Source organism: Lagenorhynchus albirostris, chromosome 2 (assembly GCF_949774975.1).
Source record: "Lagenorhynchus albirostris chromosome 2, mLagAlb1.1, whole genome shotgun sequence".
Classification (NCBI taxonomy): Eukaryota; Metazoa; Chordata; class Mammalia; order Artiodactyla; family Delphinidae; genus Lagenorhynchus; species Lagenorhynchus albirostris.
In genome coordinates, this window is record NC_083096.1 from 60,770,276 (window position 1) to 60,792,943 (window position 22,668).

The window sequence follows — 22,668 nt, forward strand, 5'->3', positions numbered from 1 at the left end:
GTTCATAGCAGCATTGTTTACAATTGCCAAGATATGGAAGCAACTGAAGTTTCCATCAACAGATGATTGCATAAAGAAGATATGGTAATATATATACAATGGAGTACTACTCAGCCATAAAAAAGAATGAAATTTTGCCATTTGCAGCAACAAGGATGGACTTGGAGTGCATTATGGTATGCACTCCATACCATTATGGTATGGTGAAATAAATCAGACAGAAAAAGACAACTGCCATATGATATCACTTACATGTGGAATTTAAAAAATACAACAAACTAGTGAATGTAACAAAAAGGAAGCTGACTCACAGATGTAGAGAACAAACCAGTGGTTACCAGTGGGGAGAAGGGATGGTGGGGGGAACACAGGGGTAGAGTATTAAGAGGTACAAACTATTAGGTATAAAGTAAGCTACAAGGAGATACTGTACAACATGGGGAATATAGCCAATATTTTATAATAACTATAAATGGAGTATAACCTTTAAAAATAGTGAATCACTATATTGTATACCTGTAACTTATATAATACTGTACATCAACTATACTTCAATAAAATTTTTTTAAATAAAAGAGAATTGTGTCTACTTTTGAACATATTTGAAAGTTTTATAATGAAGGATTAGTAAAAAAAAAAGAATACATTTGACCATTTACTAAATAAATACTATTGTCTACTAAGTGTCAGGTTCTTATTATAGTAGGTCTTGGATTTATACAAATGAAATACAATCTCAATTCTCAAAGAGGGAGACAGTCAGACAGACAAAATGATGTGGTATCTGCTATAACAGAGGTACACACAAGGTTCAATAAGCACTCAAAGAAATAAGTAGCTAAGCCTGCTGAAGAAAATCAGAGAAGGCAATCTTTGAGCTGACCATGAAAAGAAAAGCTGGGGTGGGAAGAAGAATTCTAGAAAGAGGAAATAGCATGTACCAAAAAAAGAAAAAAAGTACTGGGGCATGAAATACCCCATTTAAGATACCCCATTTAAGATACCCCATTTAAGATACATACATTTAAGATACATGCCTGTAATTCCAGATAAGCACAGGGCAATGTTAATGAAGAAAGAAGAAATAACAAGGATAACCCAGTAACCAAAGTAGCTTTACTGCCCAGAGAGTCACCAGCCACAGGCCAACCTCTCCTGCCCTAGGACCTTTCAATACCCTGTTCCCTGACCTGGAGCTGTTCTCCTGGCTAACGCTTACTTGTCCTTCAGATCTCAGAATAAATGTCACTTCTACGAGGAGGCCTTTCCTACTGTTTCATAATCACAGAGATTTCTTGTTATTCTCTCTCATAGTTCTCCATCACAAATGAATGAACATACCTGTAACCATATTCATTTATGTGTTTACTTGCTTAAGGCCTCTCTCCTCCACTTGGCTGTAGGCTCCACAACAGTGGGAATACCTGCTTTGTTCATCACTGTGTCCCTATTGCCTAAAAAAGTTGCTAGCACACAGCAGGTGCTCATTAACTACTGGCTGAATGAAATAGAGGCTAGAAGCTCTTTGATGGAGAAAAGGCTCTGAGTCAAACTGTATTCTGCAGGTTAACAACAACAGACTTAAAAGCAAGACTTATGGTAATGAAGAGCTAGAGGAAGAACCTGACTTATGATAACTTAGTATCACAACAAATTGAGAAGCACATCATTAGCACTGACAGAGTGCTGTTTGTAATTACTGGAAAGACTTATTTGCAACATTTCTTCAGATTTCAAAATTAATTATTAACAGTCATACTGGGCATAACATGTGAAGCAAGTTGAAGTATCGTTTCAGCATGGCACAATGGGGAGACTAAGAATAAGGGACCAAGTTCTAGTCCCAATTCTACAATTCAGCTGTATATTTTAAGGCAGTAGTTCTCTCCAAGGAGACGTTTGGAAATTTGAGGGTGTTTTTCGTTGTCACAAAGATGAGCAGCCAATACTAACAATTAGCAGTTAAAGACCAGAGACATCAGATGTTCTGTAGTACCCAGGACGATCCTTTACAACAAAGTCCAATTCTGCATCCCACAAAACTGTCAAATATCTCACCTGGCATTTATGTGGGTGAAAAAAAACCTGATTTATAATTATCTGACATTTGAACCTAATTCCATTTTACATATAAATATAAAATTCACTCAATTTCCAGGAAGGCAATTACCTTGTAAATCAAGGGAAGATTATACTTTGTTTTATTTGACACTTCACTAAGAGTTGTTCACCACTTTGAAAAATTACATCACTGATGACAGTCCCGATTGTGTTATCTGAGTCACTGACTGATACCTGGCATATCTGTCAGCCTACACTTGTAGCTGTCACATTCACAGTGATTTAGTATGCAAATATAAGTATCTGACTACTTATACAGTCATACTATGCATTTACATATTGAAATTCCTATCATTTTACTCTAAATCAATTTTTAAATTTCCCTTTTATCTTATAATTAGAACATTATGTTGATTTATTAGAAAGAAGGTGGCTTATATTATCTATGAATTTCTTTCAGGATAGTAAAAGGTAGAGGGTGCTTAAAGTATTTGGTTAAAAAAAAAAATGGAGCAATGGGTCCGATAAGGTTGAGAACAACCAACTTAGAGCAAGTTTCTGAACCACCCAAACTCTTCTCTTTCACCTACAAAGATAAGGGATGTAAAGAAACAATCTCTTGGGCCCTGTGTCTGTAAAATATGACAATTCTATGGGACTACACGTCCAATAAAAGCTACCTCTGTACAAGCATTGTAGAACTCTCTGTACACAGAGATGAAAGATATGTCACTGCCCAGTATACTTGGACTCTAAATAAAACATGGGAGCAGAAGGCAGACAATGTTCACTCTTGACTCTACTCAGCATGGAATTAACCACTAGCTGTTAAAGCCATTACAGAACATCACAGTGCTGCCAGTATTTGGTAGATAGGAAATTAATTTTCTTTGAAAGTTAAAAACTAACATTAGCACAAAAAGAGCTTCTCTTTAAATCTCTGTTAGAGCACAGCCCTACAAGCTGTAAGCCCTAACAAGGAAGTAGGTTAAGACACAAAATCCTAACCTAAAAACAAACATTGCTGAGAGAAGCTAATTTAGAAATACAAAAGAAAATTAATTTCTGAAACAAATATCTCCTAATTAGATATAGGTAATGCCACTCACACAAAGTTATCAAAACTCATAATAAACTCAATGAAGCAAATCCAAAATATCCCAGGCCTCATGGTGCACAGAGCTCTAAATCCACTCTTTCTCACTAGGGAAATGTACCACAAAGAAATTATGATTATTTTTTAATAAAAGTTGTCTGGGTTGAAATTTGAAGGTGGAAAACACACTTTAAAACCTGAAACAGTTAAATAAATTAAGAGAATCTAAAAGGCTCAATCCAACAATATCAAGAATCTAAAGTACGTTATTTTGTTTATTTAAGCATCTTCCACATTTCAACAGCATTTCTTTTCAGAGTATTTTATAGTTATAATGGAAACTGGAAAAACAAACATTCGTAATCAACTACTTTGCAGTTCTAATAACTTTTTAGCCGTCCTCCGGCCAAGGTTAAAACACCAAATAAAAGCAATGTATGTATTCTTTGTCCTATAGTGTTAAAAAAACAACTAAATCTCTAATGTGCCTAGGAATTCCGATAAAACTCCAGGTTTAGGAATCACTGGCATAGAGGCTGACTGAACTGCATCCTGTTCTCCCTTCCTCCTATCACTGTGGAAGAAGCATCTCTCTCTCTTAAGGCTAGTCCTTCTACTGATGATCTAGATCCTAGAAGATTATGAACAAAGGCAGAGAGACAATCGTATCCATTGTATGACTGATGTAGGGCAAGTTACTTAATATTTCTGAAAATAAGAATAAGTATTCACTGCATAGAATTTTCAGGAGGATTAAATCAGATAATATAGATAATTATCTAGCATGGTATCTGTGAGATAATAGAGAATCATACACTGGTCTCTACCCCTGGTTTCTGAAATAGGACTTCTGAAACCCTTATAAATCCGTAACCGATAAGAGCACTAGAAGCAAGCAGCTTTTGTTCCAATGAGGTGACTCTGGGTGGGCTCCTGGATGGGAGCTGGTACCCAGAAAGGCCAAGCCATGATTATAAGCTTGGAATTTCCAGGCCCACCTCCACTCTCCAGAGAAGGGAGAGGGGCTAGAAATGGAATTACTAATTGATCATGCCTATGTGAAGAAGCCTCCATAAAATCCCAGTGGCGTGCGATTCAAAGAGCTTCCAGGCTGGTGAACACACCCACATACCGGAAGGACAATGCACCTCTACTCCACAGGGACAGATGCTCCTAGGCTTAGGACCTTCCCAGACTTCACCCTATGTATCTCTTCATCCGTATTCTTTAACACAGCCGTCCCCAACCTTTTGGCACCAGGGACCAGTTTCGTCGAAGACAATTTTTCCACGGACCGGTGCGGGGGGGGATGGTTTTGGGATGATTCAAGTGCATTACATTTATAATGCACTTTATTTCTATTATCATTACATTGTAATATATGATGAAATAATTATACAACTCACCATAATGCAGAATCAGTGGGAGCCCTGAGCTTGTTCTCACTTGCCACTCACTGATAGGGTTTTGATATGAGCCTGCAAACAATTGATTTATTATGGTCTCTGGGCAGTCAGACCTCTCTGCTAATGATAATCTGTATTTGCAGTCACTCCCCAGCGCTAGCATCACTGCCTCAGCTCCACCTCAGATCATCAGGCATTAGATTCTCATAAGGAGCGTGCAACCTAGATCCCTTGCGTGCGCAGTTCACAGTAGGGTTCGCGCTCCTATGAGAATCTAATGCCATCGCTGATCTGACAGGAGGCGGAGCTCAGGTGGTAATGTGAGCAATGGGGAGTGGCTGTAAATACAGATGAAGCTTCTCTCACTCACCCGCCCCTCACCTCCTGCCGTGCAGCCCGGATGGGGACCCCTGCTTTAATATTTTCTTTAATAAACTGGTAAACATAAGTGTTTCCCTGAGTTCTATGATCTGTTCTAGCAAATAATCAAATCCAAAAGGAGAATGTCATGGGAATCTCCACTTTGTAGCCAAGTCCAACAGAGATTGTGGGTAACCTGGGACCTACTACCTGCTATTGGCATCTGGAGGGAGGGCAGTCTCATGGGACTGAGTGGGACCTGACGTTATTTCCACGTAGATAATGTCAGAACTGGATTAAATTGTAGGACATCCAACTGGTGTCACAGAATTGCTTGGTGCTGGGAAAAAACTCACACATCTGGTGTCAGAAGTGTTGTGAGTGGGATAGTAGTGTGAGAGTAAAGGAGAAACACAGGAGAAGACTGGAGTTTTTCCAATCAGTCTCACATACAGCAAAGGCTCAAACCCTTCCTCTTCCTCCCATACTCATCCTCAGAAACCTCACTCCAGCCATTTTCACCCCTTTCTCTACAAGTGAGTCCTTCCTGTACCTAAACATGCTAAAGTCTTCCCCATATTTAAAAACACAAACACACACATTCCTCTGTCAACCTCATGTTCTCTCTTAGCTATATCTATTTCCCCTCCTATATCAGTAAGCTTTAGGAAAGTTTGGTCTTTAACTACACTTTGTCTCCACCTCCACATCTTTTATTTACCCCCTAAGTATGTAACTTACCTTCATCTTGCCACAGTGAAGAACAATATCCTAATTGCTAAAACCAATAAACAAATGTTTTAGTCTAGCAGACCCCATCCCATTCTAAGCTTATTAAGATCTCTTTTCAGCATACTGACCTCCATGCCAACCTTGAGAAGTTCTACTCCCTTCGATTCCCAGGCACCACATTCCTGGTTTCTCACCTACATCCATATTTACCAGCCTAATCTTTGCTTCTATAGGAAAGAACTTCATTTGTCCATACCCTACTGCCTCTAAGCCAGAAATTATGGCATTTATTTTATTTACAGCAATATCTGTTACATTCTGAGAAAGAAACCAACCCAGAAAGGAAGTTCACTATTCTAATGAAATCCTTCCAGGCATTCTTAAAATGGAACCCTATCACATACTTTTTAAGAGTTACACTAGGTAAGAAGAAAGCATTTTAAGATGATGTTACACTTCAGCTTGAGACTTACTATTTACTCTGATACACACATAATACATTTATGCCCATACCCTCTCCAACTCCTTCAGCTGCAAAAAACAAGTGCTCCCTACATACCTACCCACTTGTATACACTGTAGACTATCTACCCACTCGGATACAAATGCACATCCAGATATGCAAACTCATAATGAACATTCAACATAGTCAATTCCGTAGGTAGGCAGACAAGTGGAAAGGTACATGACTGGATGAGCTGGAGAATGAACAAATCTAAATGACAAGAGATAAACTGGGGGAAAACTATAGGTGAACAAGGAACAATCATCTAATGCTAGAATAATGATATATGTTAGATGGTACAAAGAAAACTTTGTCACTAATTAGTGTCACAACCTTAGATAAACTAACTTTTTGGGCCTCATCTACAGAGGCTAGACTAAATGATTCTCTAAAAATTCATTACAATTCCAAAATCCTATGATTCTACAGAAAAACTCAGCTTAAAACACACTTATTGCTGCTTTTGACTTATTGTTTTCATTCTTTATTATTATTTAAATCACAGTATCCATAATCATGCTCCAAGAACGATGTTTGATGCTGGGGTCCTTGTCTTTGGCAGTCGTTATGATAAGTGCTATAATAGAGGGGTTAAAAAAAAAAGTAAAAAGGGCTTCCCTGGTGGTGCAGTGGTCGAGAGTGCGCCTGCCGATGCAGGGGACACGGGTTCGTGCCCCGGTCCGGGAAGATCCCACATGCCGCGGAGCGGCTGGGCCCCTTAGCCATGGCCGCTGAGCCTGCGCATCCGGAGCCTGTGCTCCGCAACGGGAGAGGCCACAACAGTGAGAGGCCCGCGTACCGCAAAAAAAAAAAAAAAGTACCATATAGGAGTATGGTAAAGGGATATTTGACTCTGCCTAGGGGAGCTGTGGAAGGCCTTACAGAGGAGGTGATATTTTAGCTGGATCTTAAGGATAAGGCATTTAATAAAAAGTTTCAGTTGAAGTTTCTCTGGAAAGTGTTAGAAACCCAATTATAACCTAATAGTAAACAAATAGGGGGTCTATTTATTATTCTTTTTTAGCATGCTCCACCAATAACACTGTTAATGGAAGTACTCTGTCCTCCACTGGTAGAAAAGAATACAAAAAAAAAAAAAGAGGGAATTAACACTTGTCATTTCTGTTTTCCACTTCCATGCTGGAGACTAAAGTGTATTTTAACAGGGCACTGAAATTCTGACACATGGGTGACTTTTTAAAATGACATCCAGGGGCTTCCCTGGTGGCTAGGAATGCATCTGCCAATGCAGGGGACACGGGTTCGAGCCCTGGCCCAACAAGATCCCACCTGCCACGGAGCAACTAAGCCCGTGCACCACAACTACTGAAGCCCGCGCACCTAGAGCCCGTTCTCCGCAACAAGAGAAGCCAACGCAATGAGAAGCCCACGCACCGCAACGAAGAGTAGCCCCTGCTCAATGCAACTACAGAAAGCCTGCATTCAGCAACAAAGACCCAATACAGCCAAAGATAAAAAAATAAAATAAAATAATTTTAAAAATAAATAAATAAAATAAAATGACACCCACTGTGCTGTCTGAAGATCCCTTCAATTATCATTTTTAATTCAGAAATGTGAAAACTGAGTCACAGTTTTCATTTAAATTAAATAATAAACAAACAGCAAAGTAGCCAGACAGGTCTACAAAAAAATGATTTGCTAAAGTCTTAACAATATAAAAAATATACAGAATACAATATATAAAATATGTAAGATTTCGTGAATTTTATGATGGATATTAACAAGACGTATTCTAGACCCAAGTGAAACTTTGCATGACATCACGTTAAGATGGTATGATTTCAAGTTAGTCTTGTATTTCTGACCAATGGTAAAAATGGAAGAAGTTAATTTTAAACACATTCACAATACTCACAATTTTCACACTCAGGCTTGAAACTCCATGATCATGAAGTTCATCCTCAAACAGGAGAACTTCTTCAAAAAACTTAATCTGTTCCCTGGCTTTCAATTTCTCTGTATCTATATGATCTGTTGTGGGTACAACCTAAAAGAAAAAATATAAGAAGGGGCACATAAAAAAAAAAAATTTAGACAGCTTTCCTACCAGTATTTTCTGCATAGCCAGAACACCCGGTTCTAAATTTGGGTGTTATCAGTGGACACGAAAAACGAGATATATGCCTTGTCCCTGAAAAACCTAAGATGTCTGATATTACAGCTTCACAATACAAAGAGTCAAAATTCATCGTCTTTCATATGAAAATCATTAAACAGAACACATTAAAATCAAGTGCTCTATTGTGACTATGAGAAAATTAACCATCTGAAAATTAGTCAATGTGATGAACTACTACTATCATAGAAGTTCAAAGCAGTTTTGTGCCATAAAAGTCTACTTTTACGACATTTATTTGGAACTTAAAAAAATTTTTTCCCATTAGAATGACTGTATATATTTTAGATCCCCAAATCTACAAACAAAGGTGTTTTAAATTCTGAGGTAAATAAGAACTTTCAGAGAAATTCTAAGGGAAATTCGTAGCATTCTAAAGGGCTGTAGAGGATACCAGCTATTCTTTCCAAAGTATTATTTTGTATCCCCCGGACACAAACATACATAACCCAACAAAAGCACCAACAATCTCAAGGCAGGTCACGTCAGTAGCTCACTAAATCCAAGTGTCTCCTAATAGTAACACGAAAGTATGATTTGTGATACCATTCTTTACTACATTCAATTTCACTACAAAATGTTCAGCTTTTCAATTCTTTGACATAGTTGTATCATAAATAAACACAACAATGCTTGCCAAACCATAAGAATTCAGTAAATGGTAGCTATTATTTTACTTTACTTAGCAGCTATGACTAGGTCATTTGTTTGACTCATGCATAGAATTAAGAAATGAAGAGTAGTTTCAGAAAACTGGACAAAAATTAGAAAAATATGATAAGGATGTCCAAGAGATTACATAGATTTTGTGGGAAAATGATCTTAGGGAGTATTAAGTGATGCAGAGGGGGAAAAGGTTGCTATGAAAGAAACTAGCAGTTTGTATGTGATTCCCAAGAGGTGAAAAAAATGTCCATAGTTCTTCCATGTTTACCTACAGATAACATTTTAGCCCTCTGCAATTTTATTCCAACATGAGACCACACGTGAAGGTGAAATTCGGAGTGGGGAAGGAACGTGAGGCATAGGGGTAGGGCAGCATATATAATCAGTCCCTTGCATCACTGGCATGTCTGTGATCTATTTAAGACCAATGCTGGTGCCTCTAGGATTCCCTAAGAGCATAAAATTTTAGTTACTATTAAATAAACACAACTTCTAAATTCCTTACTTTTTAATTAGTTTTAGTTCAAAGGAACACATTTGAAAATCCTCCTTATAGATACATCTGACTTCCAAAAAATTAATCATTACATGAATTTTCTCATTAGTAAATAGCTACTTCACTAATATTTCATATATGTCTTCAGTAAGTGATTGGTGAACATGAATCCATCAGTTTTGCCAGTTACTTGTTCTTATAAAATGTTTGAAAGAGAAAGACAAAAAATAATTAGATAACACATGGATTAGGGAAATTCAATATATTTATCTATATACTATCTTCTTCATTCATAAGGACAAATATGTTTAAAACTTTGTATTTCTCTGCCTTTTCTCTTCCTCAACTCCACTTATCTCCTCCCTGAACTCAAGCATCTGAAAAGAAAAGGTAAAACAGCTACACTTAAGACATATGGAACATTTTTGGCTTCTGGTATTGTCAAAATAAGTAACCTGGACAAACCCTCTTGCTGAAGACAATTTAAAAAGCTGGATGAAAAAACAAAAACTTCTTAAAAGCATTATACGGTCAAGGCACTAAAGAATGACTGGACTGATATCTGGAAGAGGACTGGAGCCCAGAAAAGTGAAACTGAGCCTACGGTTTTCCAGCTTTGGCCTTGAGGCATCAGCAATGACTGGACAGCAGAGAGGCTGAGCTCTGCTGGCGCCATAATTGCTCAGTATTCACTAAGGGCAGAGGCCTTGGAGAATTCCTTGCCTTGCTCCCAATTTTGGGATAACATCTCAAAGTGCTATGCTGGCTGCAGAGCTTCTTATATTACACGCCCAGTAAACCTCAAACTCTGGCCCCATACCAGAGGTTAGCAAACTAAGACTTCCAGGCCAATGTGGGCTGCCACCTATTTTTGCATGAACTGCAAGCTGAGAATCCTTTTTACATTTTTGAAATGACTGGGGGAAATTTTTTCTTAAGAATATTCCATGTCACATAAAAATTATATGAAATTCAAATTTCCATGTCCATAAATAAAATTTTACTGAGAAACAGCTATACCCATCATTTGCATATTGTCTATGTCTGCTTTCGACTACAGCAGCACAGCTGAGTAACTGCAACATAAACTCTATGGTGCTCAAAGCCTGCAATACTTACTATCTGGTCCTTTACAGAAACCGTTTGCAAACCTATGCCCTTGACTATGAATGCCGTCAGTTGCCCACCAGAAATAAACAAAAATCCTCTGTGGAGGAGAAACAGGATTCAAAGAAAAATAAGAAAGCATATTAGGAGTCTAGACACCATAAATCGGAACCAACAGAAATAACAAGACAATAAAAGACACTGGGGACTCTAGATGTTGAAAATATGAGGCCCAAACTGTAAAACAACAATGCACACTAGTTTCAAGGAAATAAAAGCTAAGGTTGAAAATTTCAAAAGATACTAGGAAATATTTTTTTAAAAGAACTATGATCGGGAAGGGTCCTGCTTGGGGGTGCTCACAATGTTCTATTTCTTTTCCTGGGTGGTTGCATTTTACAATTCATTAAACTCTACCTTCATGTTTTATGGACTTTTGTAAGTTATTCCACAATCTTTAAAAAGCTTAAAAAACATACGGAGCACTACAAATATTCTTGATACATTACAAGAAAAATAAGTCTTGGTCACATCTTTCAAGTGGAACCTCCCTCACATCAGATGGAGGCTTATAATAAGGAAATTACTTGACATAAATATTTTTAAATTTATCATATAGTTAATTAACAGCAAATGCTAAGAACCCTATGTTAAATTCCCTTTTTAAAAACTGCTGAAAGTAGTGTGTGTGTGTGTGTGTGTGTGTGTGTGTGTGTGTGTGTGTGTATACATCCCATTAGGAAAATACAGTGAAACTGCTATGTTTTACAATGATTTTTCTTTTTTTAAAAAATGGAGACATAACTCCCATACTATACAATTTACCCTTTTAAAGTGTACAATTCAGTGGGTTTTAGTATATTCACAAGACTGTGCAGTCACCACTATTATCTAATCCAGAACATATCATCACCCCAAAAAGAACCTGCCATACCCATTAGCAGTCACTCTCCATTCCTCATGTCCCCCAGCCCCTGGAAGCCAATACTCTAATTTCTGTTTCTATAGATTTGTTTGTTCAGCAAATCATTCTGGAATCATATACATGTACCCTTGTGTCTGGCTTCTTTCACTTAGCATACTGTTTCCAAGGTTGTAGCATGTATCAGTGTTTCCTTTCCCTTTTCAGGACTAAATAATATTCCACTGTCTAGATATACCAGTTCTGTTTATCCACTGATGAACATCTGGGTGGTTTTCACATTTTAGCTATTATGAGTAATTCAGCTATGCATATTCATGTACGGGTTTTTATGTGGATATATAGTTTTCAATTCTCTTGAGTGTACACTTAGGAGTGGAATTGCTGGGTTACATGGCAATCATGTTTAACTTTTTTTCTAATTGCTGGCCAAAAAAAAAAAAAGCATAACAAGAAATCCACCATCCTAACCATATTTAAGTGTACATTTCAGTAGTGTAAATTATATTCACATTGTTGTAAGATGGATCTCTAAAACTTTTCATCTTGCAAAACTAAAACAGTATCAGAATTGTTAACCCATACCTCTGAGGAAAACAACTATCAACAAGCATACAGTACTCATATGCAGTTCTTTTTGCCTTTTGTCTTATAGACTCCATTCATTTCCAATGTTTATGTCAGCACATTCCTGCCCTAAAGTTACTTTTAAAAGCTCAAGATATTAAAGATGATATACAAATGGCCAACAAGCATAGTGATGTTCAACATCACTAGCCATTAGGGAAATGCAAATCAAAACCTCTCATACACTGCTGGTGGGAATGTAAAATGGCACAGCCGCTATGGAAAACAGTACAGGGGTTCCTCCAAAAATTAAAAAAAAAATTACCATATGATCCAGCAATTCCACTTCTGGGTATATACCCCCCAAAAAAATGAAAGCAGAATTTTGAAGAGATATTTGCACACCTATGTTCATAGCAGCACTATTCACAATAGCCAAGAGGTAGAAGCAACCCAAATGCTCACTGACAAACGAATGGAAAAACAAAATGTGGTATATACATACAATGGAATATTACTCAGCCCTAAAAAGGATGGGAAGTCTGACACATGCCACAACATGGATAAACCCTGAGGACATTATGCTAAGTGATATAAACCAGTCACAAAAAGACAAATAATGTATGATTCCACTTATATGAGGCATCTAGAATAGTCAAATTCACAGAAACAGAAAGTAGAAAGGTGACTGCCAGGTGCTGGGAGAAGGAAGAAATGGGGAGTTGCTGTTCAATAAGTATAGAGTTTCAGTTTTTCAAGATGAAGAAGTTCTAGAGATTAGTTGCACAACAACATGAATATACTTAACAGTATTTAATACACTTAGAAATAACTACAATAGTAGATTTTATGTTACATATTTTTTTACCACAATGAAAAGAAAAGGAAAAAAGAAAGCTCAAGATACTGAATCACACTAAGTTGGGCAAATGTTCCAATGTGCTTAAAAAAAAAAAAGCTTTTTAAAATGCATGAACACTAAGCATGTTTTATTCCTAAAAAGCAGTATCAATAGAAGAGGCAGTCTTCTACTTATATTTTCGTGCATATTCAATTTATTTATTTAATAAGAAAACAGCCAAACGTTGATAGGTTACTATAGGCCAGGTACATATTAGGCATTTGACCTGTGTTCTCATAACATTCTCATACCACAATCTGAGAGAAGTGCCTATGGTAGCCCAGACAACAAATGACAAGGCTGGATATGAATCCAGCCAGGTCAGTACAACTCTGTGACTGGCTCTCTCCTCTTACACCATGCTACAACTCAGAGTAATAGGTTTAACAACCTAAAGAGTGAGAAATCATTAAACACACACACACATGCGCGCGCGCGCGCACACACACGCACGTGCACACACACACACACGCGCGCACACACACACACACACACACACACACACACACACCAACAGGCCCCAGCAACTAAAAACCAACAATTTAAAGGCAAAGGAAAGGCTTCATTCTAACGCCTCATTCTCTGATATTCTTACTGTACACATAAAATACCTTCTCCCACACAGGCAAACACTTCCTATACATACCAGGGCTTCTGAATAGTGTTTTAAGGAAGAGCTGAAGGATTAAATAATTTAAAATCTCAAATAATATTACAGGTCAAAAAATCCTTAGGTATTAAAACAAAGTTAAAAGTAAAAAATGTTCCTATGAAAGTGATCTCCCACATATAACAAATGTGCTTAACAAGAAGCTCTAACATCGGTGTTATGTTACTAAGAGACACATACTTTAAGATCTTGAACCCATTTCTTCATCTACAAAATAAGGATAAAAATGCCTATCCTACAAGACTATTTTGAGAATTAAGCAACAAAGTCCTAACAATTTTACCTGGAAAACAGTCACTCTATTTTTTAAGGAACACATTCATCAACTCTGTTTAGACCATAAAGCAAGGGTAAATACTATTTAGACAATATAGCTACTTTTACTCTTGGTATTTCAATAATATTAACTTAGTTGCCTTGACATTTGAGATATGATGTTATCATAATAATAGCAGCTGCCATTTATTAACATCTTATTGTGTTAACAGACACTGTGCCATAAACACTTAATACATGTTATCTTATTTACTACCTCACAACTGATATTATCCCTAGTTTACCAAAGTGAGAACTAAGGCTTAGCAAAGATTAAATTGCTTTTCCAAGCTGTTAAGTGATGGTGCTGGGATTTGAACTCAGGTTTGCCAAAGCCTGAGCTCCTTACCACTAGTGAGTGTTTGATCACATTGACATTTGTCAGCAACACCTTAGAACAAATTACATGACAGGCTGACGTGCCAATAAAGGGTACTGAGCACATGTCTTTCACCTCCTACTACTCTCTCACTCCCTGTCTCTACTGCCGTGGATCTTGCTCCTTGATCACAGCTAATGCTACTTCATAGCCTCCAAGAGGCTTTTGTAAGTCAGCCCACAAAGTAAGTCATCATCATTATTGCATTGGGTTAAAACAAGCTCTCGTTTCCTCACTCCTTGAAATGAAATATCAAAAGGCCTACACACTTTGCAAAGTTTTTCAATCAGGAGTGAAAAGAGAGAATATTAATCTATGAAGTATTAATGGACTAGAAAAACCTTCCTCCCCCATTAGACTGTAATGGAAGGATTTTTTTGTCTGTTCCCTGCAGTATCCATGGCTCTATGTAGCTAAGCTCCCAATATGAGGCCTACCAATTCCACCGTCCTGGTGTCATTTACCATGAAGTGAATCTCTTCCTAAGCAGGGCTTACACAGATGCAACTTAACATTAATATAGAGATTTAGAATTCATTGGGAATTTTCCCTTAGATTTATCTTATATCTGCTGTGAGGTAGATATTTCTGTTTATCCAATTTACTGATAAAACAAAACCAGTCAGATTAAATAACTTGCCTGAAGTCACACCAGGTTCACACATAGTGTAGGCAAAACAATAATCCAAGCTGTCTGACCAAAATTTCTATCTGCCCACATATCTGTTCATCTGTAAAACCGTAAGCTACTAGCTAGCAGGTTCTGTCTATATCACCTAATACATTACACCAAGAACAGACACATTTTAATGCTTCTTGATAGCGATAATGATAACATTAAGGCAGTCTGCCATTGCTACCAACCACATTTTTAGCAAAAATTGTTCCCCTATGGCTTTCTTTTATTTTGTGCTGATAATCAACAAGCAAAATCCCTTTACATTAGGTTCTGAAGCCTCGCACAATAGAAAGTAAAGTAGCAGCATAAAATAATTCATTACTAGAAAGTTCTAACACTGAAACTGTCCAAGGCAATCAATGACTCATAAAAGCAAAAAATAAGATTTACCTTTAGCTTAAGTGATTCTCCAAGTAACGTTCCCTTATAATCTGTTGTATAGGTCCAGTCATACGGCTTAATAACCTCCTTCGAGTGCTCACCCTCCGTCCTCAAACACCAAAATGAGAAGGGTCAGTCAGTGATGTAGAATATAGATCATCTGTCTTCATTTATCACACCCAATTACATTCTACAGATAATATAAAATATCCTACTAAATACATATGCTTGTCATAATTCACTAACACAAGATCTGTCTTAGTTTTTCTGCACATTTATTGTTATTTAACTTGTCATGTACTGATAATGTAGTCTCTCCAATTAATCTGTACACTGCCTGAGGACATGGTTTAAAGGCTTATACTTTTTCAAAGAACCTAGTACACAACAGGCACAAAGTAAATAACTGCTGATTTGATTATGAAAGAAAATACATTTTTCTTAATTTCAGTGCTCCTCAAATTTTCAACGCAAATCATAAGTAAACACTGTTCTTCAAAAATAGGAACATTAAAGTACACAGTGTAATGCCTCTTCACTAAAGAACACTGAAAGCTCAAAAAAGTAAACCCTACATAGCTCAGCTCAATTGTAATTCAATTTAATTCAAGAAGTATTCAAGAGCAGGGTAATTAACCTCCATTTTATGGATGAGAAAAATGAACTCTAGAATGATTCAACTATCAGATTTAATAATAGTACTAGCCATTCTAATAAAATACACATATCACAACTGAATATTTTTTCAACTCTTTTCTGTTTTGTTTAACCCATAACTACCCAGATTCTCACCTGCTTTCCTGCCACTCTTCAGCGCAGGCTACTTTAAGCATTCCTTGGTAGTTGTTCACACATCTTAATGCATCTGTAGCATTGAACTCAATCCCAAAGCCAGAGCCATGCTGGATTCTTAAAACGTTGTCTCCAAACATCATTTCAGGGAGAGATGGCATATGCAATTCATCAGCTAACCTATGTATAACCAAAAGTCAGCAGGATTATTTTATATCACTGTTGGCACTTTTGCTTCCTTCTGATCCCCACAGAATACCTTCTACTCCTAAATGAGTTAAATAATACATGATTTAATAAAATGATATATTTGTAAAGTCTATAAGTGGTTTCATCATCCATTCTCTCTGTGTATATCTTTTTGGCACTGTATTAGGTAGTGGGCTAAATTAGACAGATAATAAATATACAAATAAATACACAATATAATGTCAGCTAGTAACAAGTGATATACAAAAATTAAAGCAAGGTGATGGGGGAGGCACTGTTTTAGGTAGGATGATCAGAGATCACATCTGAGACACTTGAATTTGCGCCTCAAAACTACCCTGTGGGGCTTCCCTGGTGGCGCAGTGGTTGAGAGTCCGCCTGCCTATGCAGGGGACGCGGGTTCGTGCCCCGGTCCGCGAGGATCCCACATGCCGCAGAGCGGCTGCGCCCGTGAGCCATGGCCGCTGAGCCTGCGTGTCCGGAGCCTGTAGCTCCGCAACGGGAGAGGCCACAACAGTGAGAGGCCCGCGTACCGCAAAAAAACAAAACAAAACAAAAAAAAAAAAACTACCCTGTGAGCTAAGAAAGGCTCAGAGAGTTTAAGCAGCTAACTCAAATCACAGAGCCAGTTAAGTGCTAACACCAGGCCTATTTCCATTATATTAGACTGCTTTTAAAGACCTGGACCTCATCTAGCTAGCCTCATTACATAAGAAAGTTATATTAGACATACTATAAGACCAGGATCACAAATTATTAACCCACAGATGTGTTTTGATTAGCCTACACAATATATTTTTTAATATTTGAAATAACTGGCAAACTTATTGAGGTGCCAATAAAAATTGAGAGATTTTTGAGAAATCTGGACTTCTAGTTTCTCTTAAAAAAAAAAAAACACTTGGCAACATTGGACCTGTATTTCCACATGACACCAACTGGCTGGAGCTGAGTGGAGGTTGCCCCCTTCAAGTGGGACATAGGCTCTCTGGTTCACCAGTCTCCTTGGCCCTTTAAAAGCTGAGTCTGTGACCCCTGTTATAAAGACTTTTAAGTGGCTACTCGTTACTTCTGAAAAAAGTAGGTCAATGTATAGGTTACCATGCCTTATGACCCCAACCCCTGAGTTACAACCAGGACTGTCAATTTAGGGATGAAAGTTTTGCTTCTCAACCAAAGGCAATTATCTATGGGCTGGCAGGAACCCCTGAATTTTAGCCTGAGAACTCTGCCCGAAACACTCATGCTGAATTGACTAACGGCCAATTAAACTTACTCTGATCCCTCTTTTTATAAGTCTGAATGACAGTTAAATGAAGCACAGACTAAGAGACATGGCATGACACAGAACCATGAGGTAGAGAAGAGGGGAGAGTGAAATTTTTAAGTAATAGCAAGAGAAGCAGATAGAGCAAAGTAGAGACTGAGAAATAAGGGTGACAAGAAGATTAGAGACATCTATAGTTGGGGCCACAAGAACTGCTGTTCATTTTCTGAGATAATTCCTGTGTTTAGTTATTTCCTCGTGTATTATTAAATTCTCATCACTTGAGGCAACACGGGGGTGGGCAGTGGATAGGAGTCTCCGTTCCTTACAACCTGAAAGCACAACTAACACAGAGGTTCCATGGAAGTGATTTTCTGGTTATCTTATGTACCAATTTTTTTCTGTTAATACTGATTTTGGAAAATTTTCAAAATGTATTGTACACTTCTCTTTGTTTTTAAACAAAACATATAAAATGTTATTTTACCTTTTCTTGCTGACCAGAGATCATCATATTTAACAATCTTGTAAGACAATGTCCTCAAGTTCAATTGAGTGTGTATACCTCTAGCTACTCTAGAATGTAGGTATCTGCCCCTGAAGCAACCTCATCCCTTTTTATTTGGTTTCTTATCTATCAAAGGATGGAAAATCAAACAATCATACTCCTTAAAATTGCATAATGAATAAAAAGAGAACATGAAAAATGCTAACAATTCATTTATTAGGGCAAAGTGACTATATGGAACTCTTTTCCTTCCTTACATTTCCAATATGGTTACAATTATAAAGTATGCAATAGAGTCAAAAGTGTAAATATGCTCTGAATGAAGTTCTAACGGATCCTGAACAAAGCACAGAATTTTAGTGCAAGTGTTATATAATAGCTACTTTAGCAGAACCGAAGGCTTTTTCTTTTTTCTTTTTTAAGACTTCTGGATTTTTGAACAGCTACATAGTCATACTTGTTAGGTAAAGTAAAATAATGCTATATTAAAGAATATATTCTGACATAAAACTAACAAAGGATCTATGCATATCCCAAGACCACAATTACTCTCTTTCCAACTGCTTTAAATCTATTTCCAATCAGACACACCAATCAAGTCTTGTATATATATTAAAAACAAACAAGCAAAAAACCTTGCATAAACAAATTAAAATACTTAAGCCTTAAATGGAAAAAATATTGATTCTTATTATAAACATCTACTTCATTCCTGGATCATCAAAGCCCCACCACTTTCAAGAATAAAGACAGGTTCTAATTCCACCATGACTGCCCAGAAGAGGACTTAATGCACCACAGTCCCATGTTTCCATAAGCTTCCTATCTCTGGTGAACTTTTTGTTCTTACACAACAATTATATTAATTTTGGCTATTAAGAAAAGATAGCAATTAAAGATCCTGTTTCTTGTAGGAAAACACCTTCGCCAGTAAAATTCTCTACTTGTTGCAAGCTTTAAAAAAAAGCAAAAGCACCCACTGAGGGAAACAAGCACTTGCTCACTTGATTTTCAGAAGAACTGTATCAATTTACATTCCACCCTGGGGCAAAAATTAAGAAAAAAGTACCAAGAACTTAATCAAATTTATATTCTTTGACCCAAAATATCAGCTTTGGGAAATCTGTAATATAGAAGTAATCCCCAATGTAGGAAAAAAAAATTATACACATTAATACTCATAATCATCTTATTTTTAATAGAAAATACTCTAATTATAAAGAAATAAATGGTTATGTAAACTATAGTATATCTATATGATGAAATATTATGGAATCATTAAAAATACTTAAAGGGAGAATATAATGGAGAAAAATGCTTATGATACAATAGTAAAGAAAAAAACAGGCACACTGTATGTTTATTTTATCTCTGTGTTTATGTATATGTGCACATATCAGTGATCTAACCTTTTAAGTTGTCCATCTTTACTATGATATCTAATAACATTAATTTTTCATCATAAATTTAAGTGAAATTTATTCTTTTGTTATTAGGAAATAGAAAATATTAAATACTAGAGAGATCAACACTCCCATGCAAATGTCCATAGACATATGAATGGATAGAGAAAACGTGGTTTAAAAAAATAAGAAAAGAAAATGTGTTTTACACATACAATGGAATACTATGCAGCCTTTAAAAAGAAGGAAATTCTGCAATTTGTGACAACATGGATGACACCTGAGGACATTATGCTAAGTAAAATAAACCAGTCAAGTAGTAAAGTTTTAACGACTTTACTGGATAATGCATACCAAACATGAACTAATATAAGATGTGATTCTCTGGATTTTTCCCAACGTATCTGGAAAATTCTGGTAGTCCTATGAAATATTCCAGTCATATATGTAAAAGAATCACTGCCACTAACTTACACTTCTTCAAATGTCCTAAATTCCAAGTATCTTAAACACAGGCCAAACACAGAGTATCTTAACCCCATTTCTAATGTCAAGCTTCACCATTAACAAATAGGTAGGACCATTTATAAGGCAAGGAAGACAGGAAGCCTCTATGGGATTAAGATGCCTTAATTCATTAAAGGAAGTTTCGTTAATCCAAAATTTCCCCTAATTCATTTGTATAGCAACCAAGAGGTTTCTATACCCTAGGGCAAGGCATCACAGAAAAATTTAGGATGGGAGCAGATAAACCTTTCTTTTGTGAAGGAAAAAGGACTAAGTATACTCAGGCAGAGCTGTTTTAGAAATAATAAACAAGGAGATTAAAGATCTGGAATTTGATTCCGACTGCTTTATATACCACAATTATATATATGGTGCAATACGTAACAGAGAAAGTTATATGGAGAGGAAAACTCAGAGAGTAACTCAGTCTGTGGTGGGATGAAGGGAATTTTTTCCCTTTCTTTTCTGTATTTTCTCAATTTTTCTTAGTGACTCTGCAAGAATGTTACTTTTTTTTTTTTTTTCCAATTAGGAAGCTAAACATCCTTTCATGACTCTCTTCTCTTCCCTGGTCACTTCCCTCTGCCTAAATCTTAAAATGTCAGTGCTCCCTAGGGTTCCATCTCATGACCTTTTCCTTTTCTTCTGGATAACTTCTAGATGATCTTAATTCACTCCCAAGGCTCCAGGTATCAACTATAAGCTGATGATTCCCAAACCTAAGTCCATGGACAAGTCATCTTTTTTAAGCTCCAAAATAAACGCCTAAGACACCTCCACTTTATAACCCACACACAACACATATTTCAGCAAAACTAAACTCATCCTCTATCCAACACCTGCCCCCAATCTGCTCCTCCTCCTGGGTTTCTCACCTTGTCCAACGGCAATGAAATCTTGCCAAGGGTATAGATTCCTCCTTCTTCCTTCCTCCTCCTATCAAGTGGCCATCAAATTCAGGCACTTAATCTTCTAAAACCTCTCCTCTCACCCCTTCTAACCGGTTTCCTTACCCAGTCCTGCAGCCCACCAATCTATCCTCCACATCACCTCCAGAGAAATCTTTCAGAGTGTACATCTGATAATGTCGATCCTTTGTATAAAATGGCACCCGGTAGTAGTCAGATAAAATTCAAAACTCCTGAGCCTGGCATAAAAGTTCTATCAGTGGTATCTCCACTGCCCAGGGGCCTACCTGCCTCTGGCTTCTCACTACAGTACTCCCCCTCTGATACCTCACACTCCAATCACACAGAAAACAGTCCTTCACGGCTCCCACTCTCTCTGACCCACCGGCTTGCCACGTGCCCCCGGACCCCGCCCCACCCCCCGACTTTGTCAAGATTCAGTTCAGGCATCACAAACGCATCACAGCTGTCACTCTCCCTGGCCTTCCGGCTTTACACAGGCCCCCAAGCCCCACCCCATCCCACCGACTTTATCAAGATTCAGTTCAGGCATCCCAATTTCCCGGATGCCTTGTTCCCTTAAACAATCTCAAATAACCCTGCATATACACCTATGTCAATTCACACTATATTATAATTGTCTGTCTCTCTCACAAGACTGTAAATTCCTCGAGGCAGAGGCTGTCTTTCATCTTCTGTATCTCACGTGCCTGGCACGGCACCTGACATGCTAAAAACCAAGCATATCTATCATCCCCGTTATCAACCCCTAAGAAAACAGGTCATATCCACCCAGAAAGAAATAGTCTAAAGGTGGCGCAGGCTGCGGCAGGTAGAGACCTACGGGAGGGGAAAGTCCACCGCAACGATCATGCTCTGCTCAAATCCAGGCGGAGTGACAATTTCACGAAGGCAGCGCCTGGCGGCCCGAACCGAAGGACAGGAGGTGGAGACAGGAATATTTCCCGGTGTTGTCAATTCAAAGGTCCCGTCCGGAGGGACCCGAGCCTCCGCCCCCAAGAGAAGGGCTGGGGCTCCGCCGAGTTCGCCCTGCCTCCCGCCCAGGCCCAGCTCGCGCCCGAATCCCAGCCCCGGAGCCTCACTTCTCCACATCCGCTGACTTCATGATGTGGGTCTTGGACGCCGTCAGCTTCCAGGGCCCAAAGGAGAAGTCCTGGTGGCTACTCTGGAAGCCGTGGATCATCATGGCTGCAGCGGGACCCGCGTGGGCCACACGGAACAGGCTGGAGCAGCGGCGGCAGCGGCGGCGACCGACACCGGTCCCTCCGCCTCCCCCCGACCCAGCCCCCTCGGCTTCCGAGCCGTTACCATGCCCGGCCCCACCCCGCCCCCTGCCGGCCTACCCGGACGCAGGCCCTCCTTTCCGCCTTCTTCTCCGCCCCTCGGGTTTTGCTTCCGGGACCAGTTGCCAAGGTTGCGTGACCTACGTCTTACGTCACGACGCACCTGAAAAGAGGGGAAAAACTGCTGAGGGGCGAGGCTCTGGCAGCAGGGGGTGTGGTCAGGGACGCACCGCCCCCTGAACTCACTGGATGACGTCGTCTTGGGGCATTTCAAGGAAGGTCAGTGTTGGAAAAGGCAAATACAACTAATGCTAGACGACTTTGCAAAGCAGGGAATTACCTCTCGTGTTGGCGAATTGGTGTAGAGAGGAAATGCCCTACATTTT

At 38.4% G+C, this 22,668-nt stretch overlaps 1 protein-coding gene across 2 annotated transcripts in view; it reads right to left on the reverse strand.

The window, feature by feature from the left end:
* TIPRL (TOR signaling pathway regulator) overlaps nucleotides 1-22,305 on the reverse strand; it is a 35,900-nt gene extending 13,595 nt beyond the window's left edge. The window contains exons 1-4 of one of the 2 annotated variants that reach the window (XR_009537504.1): nucleotides 22,082-22,305; nucleotides 16,176-16,355; nucleotides 15,393-15,492; nucleotides 8,040-8,171 (exon numbers count right to left, since the gene is read on the reverse strand). Coding sequence is in view for 1 of the 2 variants with exons in the window: in XM_060133717.1 (XP_059989700.1) it covers nucleotides 8,040-8,171; nucleotides 15,393-15,492; nucleotides 16,176-16,355; nucleotides 22,082-22,185 (516 nt within the window). In the remaining variant the exon portion in view is untranslated. The remainder of the gene's footprint in view (nucleotides 1-8,039; nucleotides 8,172-15,392; nucleotides 15,493-16,175; nucleotides 16,356-22,081) is intronic. The other variant, XM_060133717.1, reaches the window with a different exon arrangement.
* Nucleotides 22,306-22,668: the final 363 nt, after the last annotated feature.